The following is a 13,735-nucleotide window of genomic DNA, read 5'->3' on the forward strand; positions in this document are numbered from 1 at the left end:
AATTTCATGGTGGATAATGGATGAAAATTATTTTCCTGATCGATGTAGTGCGCTGATCTTCAAGAAGAAGTTGCTTTTGACATAGTTTTCGCCGTGTGTCACACAAAGCCCAATTATTGTGCTGCGGTACATAATGGCTGCGGATGTGGCAGCATCAATTGTGTGTCATGTGTGTGTTTCTATCCGCAGTTTTAGCGAATGGATTGGCAGCCATAATCTTGGAGCGAGCGAGTGAGCGAGACGGAGTAAGAGGCAAGCCAAACAAACGCCGGCCGGACCAAACGTGTGGGCTAATTGCTCGGAACGATTGGCTCTCTAATTGAGTCGGTGAGAGCCAGGCAACAATGAGCGTAATTGGCTGAGTAATTGCGGTTCTAATTGCTCTTTGTAATTGCACCTGATGCACCGCAAATTGGCCAATCAGACGGACGGCTAAAAAGCTGCATTATTGCGCCGAGAACGCGAGAGTTTATTGAAACAAACCTCTCTCTCGTGTCTCTGAGTGGAGTGCTCTCGGGGAATATTGCTGGCCACGGAGGAAAGTGCATGCAATCGGATAATTTTCCGTGCAACAAATTGAAAATTAATGCGCACCGTCATATCACGTAGCTGAGAACAATGCTGCTCGTGACAACATCAATCAGGGCCGGAGTGGCATTCAATTCAAATAGCTCACTTAGTAACTTATCTTCTTTCAATGAAATGAAATGAAATGAAGAACGATTCAAATCAATTGATGGATGTTTATCGAGAAACGGACATGGCAACAGAGTATAGCATAGGTTGCATTGCAATTTCTAAATAAGAAATAAAGTGGATTGCAATAATTTGTAAATAATTGAAATTAATTTGAATCGTTGAATACATAAATACTTAGCAGTTGATAAAATTGGTAGCTTAATATTCCGAACAATATGCAATAATCAAATTAGGGCAAGTATAATGTTCAGATTTTGCTGAATTTCCAAAATAAATAATTAAACGGTGTGTTGGTGTTTTCTTTCGCTTAATTTCCATGCCTTCTTGTCGCGATCTATCCAACATCTATCCAACATTATCAGGTAAATTTACTTTCTGGACAAAAAAACTAAATTTCTTGAAGACAGTGCTCGCCGCGTGATTAGTATGAAAACATTTTAATGGCAACCTGGGAAAATTTTAATTTTTTTCCAAATATCAGAGAATGTTATGAAGGGGAAAGGTTAAATGTTTTTCATAATATTTGCTGGACATACACACTTAACTTGTTTGACAAAACCTGATATTCCTTCTGGTTTTTCATTATGAAAATAACCTGACCATGCCTTTCATTTAAGCGATGAGTTGCGTCGTTGAGAACTTTGATTGCCCGGAATCCATTCGGGCGGGGGCCCTTGTTGGTTGGGACAAAAAGTTTGCGGCGCTATGTTTGACTAATTGACAGTCATTCTCTGACAATTTGTAAGTACACGAGCGGCGTTCAATTAATCATGTGAAATTAATCGGCGCGGCGTGCGCGAATATTCGGCTGCGGAGGCTCTTCTTGCGCCGCGTCTGGCAAGTGGTGATGAATCGATGAGTCGGCCGACGGGCAAAAAACCAGGCCTAAGTGGCAGGAGTCAAACTCGCAGTGCGCTCGCTGATTTTGAAGGGTCTCTCTCCCCCGCGCCCTGAACAATATAGCCTATTATTCCGCCGCCGCTGCCTGCTCGCGCAAATGAGCCGCTCTCCCTGCGTGAATTTAATTACGAGAGGGGCTCCTCTGGTGATTCAAAATCCGTGTAGCGCCTAATTAAATGTGCCGGCCGGCCGGCTTCCGCATTTACAAATCACAATTACACCCCCATTACTTGATTACACTAGGAGCAGCATGTCTCTGGCCTGTTTCGCATACAGGTGAATCGCATTTTCGAATCACCATTTGTCATTGTGCCGTCGCTCTACACCACCACTGCTCCCTAGTTGTTTGTCTTCGGTTTGCGGTTTGTTGACGTTCGGCTCCGACAGCACTTTGCATCGCAAGTAAAAAATCCTCTGCAAGAGCATTGTTTCAACTCTGCTGGCTGACAAACTGAAAATCATTACAACTAATTTTTGTTATTTGCAAATATTTAGTGAGAAATTAATAAGGATCGTGTTTGTGCATATATTTTAAATTCTTCATAGTAGGCATCAGAGTAGAATTAATTTTTTAAAGAGCAAAAACATTTCTTTCATTAAAATTAGAAACAATGGAATGGAAAAACGAATATGGTATGGAGTATATAGCACGAAAACTACCAGACGAATCCAGTCCAGAGACGAGGGTGCAATGCAGGCGGCGAATTTATTTGCTTTTGCGCGGAGGCATTATTGGCTCTGGCAAGACAAACTGTGCGGGCGCTCTCCCTGTGTTTTTTTACTTTTCTCCTCTGGATAAATAAATAAATAAGCAATAAAATAACACACTCGGTGGCAATAAATCCCAATAACGTCCCTCGACTGGACGCAGGCCAGTCGGGCAAATCAGCAATTCGTGCCTAATAAAATAAGTCACCGATTGAGCCCGCAAATCGCCGCCAAATTGAACGCGTTATTTACGCGCAACGCTTATGCAGCCGCGCACATCATCCGCGATGAGCAAAATGCCTATAGCTATCTCGTCCGCAGCTGTGTTGGTTGGCAAGATTGTTGGAGCCAACAGACGCAAGTTTGACTGGGACTGGCGATTAGCACACTTGCGAACAAACTTGCCCGACGCACACATGTGTTTAACTTCCAATACTGCTCAATTTGTCCGTAATTTATGAGTAAAACAAAGTTGTGCAACATTTGCTATGAATCTCTTAGACTAATATTTTAAATTGTCAAAGCTATCTGAACTCTCTGTCCAGTCAACATCATTTTGCTATTGAAAAAATTTACAATAAATTCCAATATAGAATAAATGCATGCCTTGTATGGATTTGAAACCATATAACCATCTAAATAAATCTTCCTCAATATGCCGATTAATTAAATCTCTCAGATTTGCTGATTATTTTAATCAGTGTATCAGCAAAAAAATCCGTTTGAGAATCGATTGTGAAGTGAATGATTGGTTTTAAACTTTCGGCATTTTTTATTTACTTTGCCAAGTGTCATCAGTGAAACATCAGCTTGTTTTTTATTAATTACATTTTTAGCAATAAATTTGCGTCAAAATACTCAAAAATCATGATACATGTTCATGCAATCAATATTTTTTCATTTATTCACCAGTCAGGATAGTTAAAAACTAACCAAAAGTTTCCTTGTCGCATTTTACGAATTTAATTATTTATGTTTTAATGTTTAAGTAAATAAGTTTAATAAAGTTAATTCCTCGATTTCTCATTTGAAGAACAATCGAGTAAATTTCAATTAATATCAATCCATGTGCTAACTGAGTTTGGCGCTTTGACATAATTTCTCGATCGAGTTGCTGGTCAATCGCCTCCTGCGAGTTTCGATTTGGCCATTTTAATCAAAGTGCAATTAGCTCGGCGGTCAATTAAAATCAAATCAGCGTGATTGAGTGTCGGGAGCGAGCATTGTGGCGTGCGCGAGCGTGTGTTTGTGCGGTTTTGCGGGCGATATTCGGCTCACCGTAGGTGGATGGACCCATCGAGCAGCATCAGCACACACACTGCTTCCACCGCCGCACACAAATACTCATCTCAATGGCTCCCAGCAACAGGTACAGACACATTGATTATTTATTGCCTCGCTGCTTCTGCCTCTGGCTTTCACGGCACATCTCGCGCCCCTTCTCCTTTCCGCCGGATTAAAGGGCCGTTTGTGATTTTTGCCGAGCGCTGAATTCCTCATTGGATTTTGCCTTCCTCGCAGGTAGGAATGCTCCATAACGTTTTGTTCTGCTCCAACGACACTGAGGAAAATGATTTGGCAAAGAGACAGGTACTGCGGTTGTTTTTATGAAAGCTGGAATGCAGGCTTTACTATTTTAAATTAATATTTCTTTTGAACATTATGAATAGGATATTTGAAATTTTAGACGGCTATGGAGTCAATAATGAACGAGTTTAGATGGTTCATACCCATTTTTCTTAGCGTTTTTCCAGCAATTTACATTTTTTGTAGGTTTCACATGTTAAAAATCGTTTCCAGTTTTTAATATAGAGCTCAGAGGTCAAATGCAAATGGTTTTGCCCTCCATTTTCAAATATATTTTTAGTGAAACTTCCCTTGAAATCGTGCGATTTAAGAAAACAAAAAATTAGATTGTCAAACTTCTGTAAAAATCTGCTCCTATTTCTACAAAAATGGCGGAAAAGCAAGAGTCGTGAGAAGACTCGATAAAAAAGGCGAACATTTTGGTTTGAAGTCCAATTTTTCTTATATTTTTGTGAATATCGTTTCTTCTAGATGGAAAAAGTAGGTAAGTCTCAAAATTACGTTGTTTTATATCATTTTTAGAACAAATGGAATCTCTCAAATGTTTTAAATTTAAACTAGCATATTTTTTGTTTAAAATAAAGTTTTGAATGAACTGTCATGTAGATCATAATTTTCTATGTTTTAAGGAATTTATCTAGCTTTTAACCATTTTGACGGTTTTTGCAAAGTCCAATAGTTATGGCCCAAAACTACGTGATTCGTGCTCATCTGATATCCGAAAAATTTAATATATGCACAGAAAAAGTAGTTAATTATCTTTATATAATTCTCAACTGTGTTAGTTGCTGTCATAAATGTAAAAAAACAGCAAATTTTCCGAAAAAATCATGATTAGTAGTTAACGTATTTAACGTATTTTGTTATTAAAATTGTTTTAAGCGTGTAAAAATCTTTAAAAAATTCATTCCTCATACACAAAACTTGAAATTTCTCGCTGATATTTCCCACTGCAAACCGCAGCAGTGGAAAATACCTTTCCGGATTCGCGTAAACCCCGAATCCCCTCTCGTGCGTTGTTCATACATTGGAAATTCTACACGAGTCCAGCTATTATATTGCCGAAATGTTTGCCCATCAGGTTAATCGCTGCGTTTTCAGCGCAAAACGTCCAAACTTCCAAAGCCCCCTAATCGATCCCATGTGCTATGAGTAGGAAAAACAGCAGCTCTCGATAAATACATACACTGGCGTCAGTGACGGCGGCTGTCATTAACTGTGTGCACGTCATATGTATGTAAATATGACGTCATCTGCATGTAAATTCGGATCCTCTCTCGCAGCACAAGATGCTCATTTTACCGGAGGGGCGAGAGCGTGAGAGTGCGTGCTTAATTATTGATCGCGACAGGCACGAATTTCACATGTCATTTAATAAACACCGGCCATCAATCACTCTCATACTCGGCGCGCTGTATTTTTGTGTTTGCTGTAGATAACACCGCTCTCGACGCGCAAATCTCGCCTCTAGAAGCAACGCCGACGCGTGCAATCGCTCATGTCCAATTTGGAATCAACAACGGGCCCTCTGTGTGCCGCGATCAGACACCAAGAATTATACGAACAACCTGTCCCTATTTCAAAGATGAAAAATTGCTGCGTGGACCAATTAAATAAATATAGAAGAATGAGGTAGGTCAAATATATTTGGTTTTAACTAAAAATTGGAGAAAACCAACCATTTGAAACTGCGAATTACGTCATTTACAGGCCAACAATTGTTTGCTCTAGCATGAGTATAACAGTTGGATTTTGAATTTACTCATTGTGAAATAAAGCAACAATTCATGTGTAAAATATGCGATAGTTACATCAGAACCAAGTTACATTTAAGAATTGCTTAATTTCTTGACAAAATTAAATGGTTTTGCGGATGATTTTTTGTTCTATTTCAATTCCTCACATTACGATCTAACCAACAGTGTGCAAAATATGAGGTAAATGACAAAATAAATTCTGATATTCGACAAGAAAAATAGTGCTTGTCGATGGGCGTGCAAACTTTGCAGCCGATTTTCCCGGAAATTTTCACAAAAACCTGTAAAATTTAGGTCTTTTCCACATTTCTGAAAGTAATAAGTTAATTAATTTTTAGGATATTACAGGATCTGCCGTACTCAAATAATGAAAAAATATCATTTTCATTTGATAATTTTCCCTTCAACAAAGTCAAAAAGGTTCTGGCATTTATTCGGTTCCTTTAAACTGCTGTGCGAAAAATTTAAACAATGAAAACACGTCAAACGAGTTTCACGTCAATACAAATCAAAGCACAACTCGTCGTGTTCCAGATGAGCCGTCAGTGGTGAATTAATTACGAATTGGCTGGGGTGCAAGCCACACATTTGGACCCTGAGGGCCGGATCGTGGACCGCAGCAAATCCAAAGCGTAATTCCATCGGAGCGTGCGAAGATTGATGATTGCACTGCTGCGGCGACACCACTCATTATTTGGGATTTTCACCACGTGTTACGCGTGTTTTATGCGCCCTAATAATTATTAATGGATGGAATTTTAATTATCCCGCTCCGCCCCTGCGAGCATGAGTATGTGCTGGCCGCCGCCGCGCGTTTTAATTAAACACGCCAACGGCGGTGCTAATTATATTATCAAGTAATTAATAAGCAGACCAGCACAGAGATTTGTGTGTGTGAGAGAGATTCATTTTCGCGTTTCACGCCGGCTCCGGCCGACCTTCGGCTGGGGATGATCCACAATAATCCTGCCTGCCGGGCCCACTTTAATTAACAGTCATTTCATTATCGCCCTTCTTGTTTTATGCTCCAGATATGTGTCACAACTCGTCTCACTCTGTCATTATACATGTTTCACTTCTTTGAACATTCTATTTCAGATTCATTCTCAACATAAATAAAGAGGAAATTAATAACTAAACAGGGTCTGTAATTTTTGTTTCGGAAAAACCGCAAGCAAAGTCCTGTTTTTCCAAATATTGTGAGTTTTAACTAAGTCTTATCTTTCCTGGCAATAGAAAGAAGAAACCATTTTTTAAACTGTGCTTTTTATTAAACTTGTCATCAAAAGTAAACATCAAAGGTTTGAACTGCAAATATTTTTTGCTGAAAATATTGTTAGAAAGTATTGAATATGTAAAATATTTTAATGAAACTTAACTTAATTAATCCGAAGTAAATGGAATTTGTTCTGTTAAACTGGTGCAAAGTGGAAGAAAACTATAGGACAAAAATGACAGTGTTTTCCTGATTTTCTAACCGTGGAAATTTTGGATTCCTGTTTATAATTTTTCATAAAACTGCATTCAAAGGATGCTTACATTTCTGAAAGAAAAATAATGGACATTCATGAGTTTACCGATTTTACCACCCTTTGGCCAAATCCTGAATTATTACTCACCCAATAAGTATTTTTAAAGAAATTAAGTAGGATAAAAGATGCATATGTTTTTTACCCCCGGGAAATTTATTTTTAGAGCCCCTTGTATATCGTGTAATTATTTCAAATTAAAATCTGTCGCCAGTGCGGTTGCAAAAGTTGCACTCTCATTCAGACGATGTTCCTCTCCGCGCATTGAATCAAACACTCAGCAGATTTTTTTAATTACTCACCGCCGCCGGTGTCAAAAACTGTGTCAACAAAACGCGTCGCAAAAAGGCACACTCACCTGTCGTAATAGTAGTCCCTGCAACAGAAAAAACACAAGTTGAGTGTATGCGTTCCACTTTGCACCAGAGAGAGGGAGGAGAGAGAGAAGTATAAACACAAAACACACACGCAGAGACTAGCAGACGGTCATTATTTCCTTCTGTTTGGCCGCTCGCTCGCTTGCAGCAGGATAAAATGATAATATTATTCATTATTATTCCCGGGCACGTCGCGGCAATTACACAAACCGAATCGCATGTGTTTGCTCTTGCTTTGCTGCTCGGAATCACAATCATCATCATCGCCGGTGCGATACAAAGTTTTTTACGGCTGGCGAAATCACTGGTGGCAAACACCTTGGGGTGCGCCGGGCATGACCGGAAAGCAAACGCGCCAGCCATCAATTATTCACTGCACTACTCGCCCTCGAAGAAAATAGCATCTCGCTGTTCGAGGAGCTGATCAAACCAGACACAACCGGGGATTCAATTGAAAATGAATAAGTAAATCTTAGACTCTCTCGTGTTTCGTTTGATAATCGTGTAATGGAATAAACATGGCTTCCTCCTTCAATTTATGCAATCTCTTTTAATTCCGTAGAGGGGAATTCAAACTCAAATTGATGAGAGTAAAACACATTGCATAACCCTGAGAGCATTAGATAATTCACTGTTGTGGAATTAGTGACATTTTTGAGCCAATTCATGTCATTTTCAATTTTCTTTTTGTATGAGTTGTAGGAGATTTGTGATTTCTTAAAACGTTTTGATAGGCTTCTGGTTTTGCACTTCACTTAATTCACATTTTAATTCACTTACATATTGAAGAGCAAAAAATATTTATTTTATTTTTTGAAAAGTATCGAGAGAAAATCCTCACTGTTCAACGCCATCTACAGATTTTGGTTTTCTGCACGTCAAATGGAATCTTTAACAAGCCAAGAACTCAAAGTAGCGATATTAAATCTAAATTTGCAGTGCAATATGCCAGAAATATTTATATTAACAGTGGTGCCATCTATTTCCCCCTTTGAAAACTAAGGACTTTATTGCATAAAATATTCGTTGAGATATAATTTGTTGAAAAACCGTTTAGTGTTTTTGTAATGTAACTGTTTTTTTCATAAATTTTAAATTTTGTCTTGATATGCTAATATAAAAATATTAAACTATCCAACTACATTTAAAAATTGTATATCAATTTATTTAAAGTGGATCGATATATGGTTACAGTCGAATAATTGTTGTTTGCATTAGCAGTTGATCGATAAAAAATGTATTCTACAATTTGCAATAATAAAAAAGGACCTTGCTAAGAGTAAAAATTCGTTTTTTTTTAATTTTCTCCTTATTTCTAGCGTTTGACCACAATTTCTTGGCAGATTTCTTTTGTCAAATTTTGTCCAACAGCGTATGGAACCCTTTAGGGAAACTCTTTGTTGTGAAATAAAATAGGATTTCAAATAAGGAGATAGTCCTCACCATTTGAAAAGCATGCAATTTTTCTCAAAAATTAACAGTGCTACTTAGGTCAACGTAATCCTAAAAGATGAGTTTATGCATTGCCAACAAGGATTTTGCAGTATCAATCCTCTTAACATGTGGAAATTTTGTCTCAGCTATTTTTTTGGAGTCTTGAACTTGATAAAAATGAAAATTCGCTACTTAAAATGTATTTTTATATGGGAATCAGATAATTGTGTATAGTGATAATATCAATTAATATATCATCATATCAATATTACTTCTACTAAATATAAATATTACACAAGTATGAAATAAGGAACTAGATAACTCGGGAGTGAAAATACAATGCAAAAAAGTCCATACCATTGCGCAAAATTTATGACAGCAGTGAATGCAGCGAAAATAAATAGCTCCTCGAGACAGCCGGCTGATTGTCGGGATTCAGAGTTGATAGCGAAATATTTAAGTGCAAACACTTGGCAAGCGAGCAAAGAAGCGTGCGCTTATCTCATGCGCCGAGAGCTTTTCTTATTTATCTGCTTATTTAACAAACAATGAGTTTTAATTTTCGAGCCGCGCGCAACACCGCCATAAAAGTGGCTCATCCCTTTTATTTCCACCGCTGGCGGCACTTTATTCATTTCATTCTCGGCAGCCATTCACTCTCTCCCTCGCCAACCAGCCCACCCACTGCCTCTCTCTCTCTCTCTCTCTCTCTCTCTCTCTCTCTCTCTCTCTCTCTCTCTCTCTCTCGCACAAAGTTTTACTCTCCCGCTCGCAGCCAAACGAAATTACTCGGCGAGTTATACACCATCCCTCTAGCTAAATATGTTTTGCGGCTCATTATCTGGACCAGCTGAAAGAATAATGTGGTGCGGCACTTCATCTTTGTGCCTTTACCAAATGCAAGGTTTTGATATAAAAACAAACAATCTGCCCAGCTTCCACTCTTTATGTTTTTTCCTTTAATTCACCGCATTGGTTAGTTTTATTTAGATAATTTTCTTTTGGTCTTTTAGTATAACTTTTAGAAATTTCTAAACTACAGCTGCTAATGAAATATTTTGACTAGTAAAATAATAAAATAAAATAATTAGAATTTATGGGTTGTTCGGTAGTTGTATGTATATTTTAATTTTTAAATATAAGTCTAAGAGGAGTCAGATATTGAAATCAACAACTCATCAAACAACAAAAATATTTTTTGTCGTCTCAAAAGATAAAATGTGTCCTGAGTATCTGTTTGAATTTCCAATAAAATCGATTTTAAAGTTTGCATGCTAACCAACTTTTTGAAAACCACGATTTCTTTCACTAAAAGGGAAAGTATTTCGTATAGTTCACACGCCGTTGGATATATTGCGGAGAATGAAATCGATATCAACCGGAAAATTAATTGACCAAAACCGTTTACATTTTTGAGAAATCGGTCAATTCCTAAATTTGATTGTAACTCGGTTTTGAAATGATTTTTATATTTTTCTGATAATTCCATTCGTCTTGAAGTGAACAAGAAGTTCCACACTAAAACACAATGCACATCTTGCTAGAGCTAACGATATCATACAAAATGTTTTTAATTGTTGGCCTGTAATGTTCAGCTTCGTGAATGTATCAAACACTGGGCGGTGGGAATATCCTTCATTTGCAAAACTCATATCACGCTTCTTGTTTTATATATTTTACCCAACATTTGTAAATACAATTTTGTCATGAAAAATCCGACGTATTTCAATGATTTACCCCTGTGATTAAAAGCTCAAGAAAAATAACTATCAAAATTTCTAATTCTCTCTTTCAACAAATAATCGCCTGCCAATATTTATAAAGAAATCAACAAGTGTGCGACTGTTCATTATTCATATCAGCCGTTATTTCCATCCAATGATGCCGGATTCGCGTGCTAATTTAATATGATTCGGCGTATCAGATGAAATAAAAATTAGTGTGGAGTTGGCTTGAGGTGGCTCGTCTTTGATTTTCACTACATTGCACCGTGAATAGAAGGCGATTTTGAGTGCTATTCGGCGGCGAGGCAGCCGTGTTTGAATCTGTGCAGGAGCAGCCGAGAGTGAGAGAATGAATGGCTGTGAAAATGGCTCGATTAGGGGTGAATGGGGTGGTGTTAACACGGGGGTAAAAGCACACCCTATTCTCTCGCTGCTTTTTCCACTCGCTGCCTCGGCACTCGATGAAAATCAATTGCGTATTGACTCTCGACGCCTCTCTCTCTCTCTCTTTCTCCCGTCGACTTTTTTTCCGCCGGTAGTGTCTCCTCTCCTGTGTTGGAAAAAGACTGGCCGAGCGTAAAAAATAAATACAACCGGCTCGGGAAGTGACTAACTTTTGAGCCCGATTGAAACTTTACAAAATGAGTGAAATATGACATGGTTGCGTGCGTTTTAAATGTTTGTGTTTGCCCAAATCAATTTGTCACGAAACCATTTTTCCACAAGAACTTTCATAAATGAATTTTTGTTAGTGTTTGCCGATGGATTCAATTATTGCGCTAATTGAAAATCAACATCAAGCACTCTCCTCGACTGATCAATTGTCCAATTTTTCCCCTCGCTGATGATCAACGAGTGCTCTGGAGTTGAATTTGCATTTTTGCTCTCTCTTTCTCTCCTTTCTGTTCTCGCCGTTTGATTTTTCTCCTTGAGAAGGCAGAACAAGGCGTGTGCTGAGCAGTTGATCTCCCCGAGATTTATGCCCAGGTGTGATTTGTGCACCTGTGCTCGCACACTACATATTCATTTCGGAGGCGGCTCGCTCGATTTCCAATCGATACGTAATGCCGATGCCAAACTCAAACAAGCCAGCCGAGGGAAAGCAGGGAAAATAAGGGTGTTGGCTTCCCAGTCATAATATAAACGAGCCGACTGCCGCGGAAAGCTGCTCGAGGATCACGCTCCAGCGCGTACCTTTGAGCTCGGAAAAGACGTATCACATATGTGCAGGAAGGAACTGCTTATACGAGGAGATTTTATCAGGTAAAGATTTGTGTATTGAAAAAAGAGTAAATATTTTTCTAAAAAATAATTATTATTTTAATCCAGATATAGACAGCTCGAGTAAATGTAAGTGCGTAGTACGATTTGTACTAGTTTTTCTTGGGGTTTAATTTGCAATAAATGTACCTAACCCAATTTTTACTCACGATCAGTAAATTAATAAAATTAGGATGAAAACTTACACCACCTAATTTTTCAAGAAATGTGTGCACCAGAAATTATTTTATTTATTTATAACAAAAACAATTTCAAAACCACAATTATGAAACCAACTAACAAATCCATCTGTTTCACTTTTAAATTACGGAGGCGTGAATGTAGCGAACTATATATGTATAACGGCAACTATTCCTTAGGCAATAGTTGTCATTTTTATTAAAAATTCTCAATTGGCAGTAAAAATTTTCCTATTCGCAAAATTAGGATACATTGGGGAAATAAATTTAGATTCAAATTTTGGTTTATTACGGATCAGCAGGGCAATAATTTACTTTGGCTTGGGCTGAAATTTATTAGGATTCATTTGAAGTTGTGGCAAGGACAAAACTATTTTAATAACCACAGCAAACACCAGCAGAAAAAAAGTAGAAGTGACAACTAGCTCAAAATTCCCCAGCGATTTGTCCATCCTGACCGAACTTGACCAGAGCAGTCCCTCAGGAAATAAAAAAAACTTCTGAAATCTATCAGTGGACCGTTGAAAAGTTGTATTGGCAATTTCGTGCCGCGATAACAATAACCCTTCTGGCCGGTAGAAGTTTGAAAAGTGCGGTCAAATCTCTTAGCTGCTAGCTCAAGTCGCAACAAATAAAACCAACTGTTGCTGTATAAGAGCAGAAAATTGCAAGCATGTGGTGAATATTTAATGAGCGCACGTGTGTGTGTGAGTGTGTGAGGGAGTTTCTGCTCTCGTTATTATGTATATGTGCACGGTTTGCGGACAAATTTGGCGTACCAAGTCAAAATAACAATGAGCGGCGCCTTTGTGCGTGGCAACAATGCTACTTGCGGCCCTTTGTTGCGGTTTTATTCATGCGAACGCCGCTCTTTTGCATATTTCAGATGTGAATAATATGGTCTGGACGCGCGCGCGGGCAAAGCGGAGAGTCTTTTGTTGCCATTGTTGCGGTTAAGAATAAGGAATCAGCTAACTGCAAACAACATCACTTATTCATTCGGACAAACTCACCAGTCGTTGCCTGTTTTGGCGTTGTTTTGCCGCTTGCGGCCGGTCTGGTGCGCCTTCGGCTCAGCCACCATGTTCACGTCTGCAACAAGAAAAACGAATGGCAATTAATTAATTGACTGTGCAATGCCTAAAATTCCGTCTGGTATATCCTTTGCCAAATATCTACAGGGGTTTGTTGTTTCTTTTTTCTTTAAATAAAATTGTTTTGTTGAAAAATCTATTTGTGGGCCACATTTCCTCACCAGGACTGAACAGTTCATTTTAATCATTTGCTAAAAGCACCACAAAAACAATTCCCGGCAGTGATTTACACTCGATGAAAATTCAACTTGACCGAATCTGACGCAGGCAGGAAAAAATATACAGCCGAGAGAGTGAATTAACGAGGCCGTGTTGGAATGAATCAGAAGAGCTTTCTCTGTTGGTGGGATTTATTAAGAAAGAGTATGACAGCAGTTTGTCCTGCTGCTTTGATTTCGTGGGCCGGCCCGGGTTGAAAATAAATGCAGCTAGCAGGGTGCTGAGTTTGCGGCTTTTTATATATACG

At 38.5% G+C, this 13,735-nt stretch overlaps 1 protein-coding gene across 1 annotated transcript in view; it reads right to left on the minus strand.

The window, feature by feature from the left end:
- LOC135938983 (uncharacterized) overlaps positions 1–13,735 on the minus strand; it is an 86,041-nt gene that overhangs the window by 12,883 nt on the left and 59,423 nt on the right. The window contains exons 4-5 of the mRNA XM_065483083.1: positions 13,189–13,267; positions 7,539–7,556 (exon numbers count right to left, since the gene is read on the minus strand). Of these exons, the coding sequence (XP_065339155.1) occupies positions 7,539–7,556; positions 13,189–13,267 (97 nt within the window). The remainder of the gene's footprint in view (positions 1–7,538; positions 7,557–13,188; positions 13,268–13,735) is intronic.

The sequence above is a fragment of the Cloeon dipterum genome, chromosome 3 (assembly GCF_949628265.1).
Source record: "Cloeon dipterum chromosome 3, ieCloDipt1.1, whole genome shotgun sequence".
Lineage (NCBI taxonomy): Eukaryota > Metazoa > Arthropoda > Insecta > Ephemeroptera > Baetidae > Cloeon > Cloeon dipterum.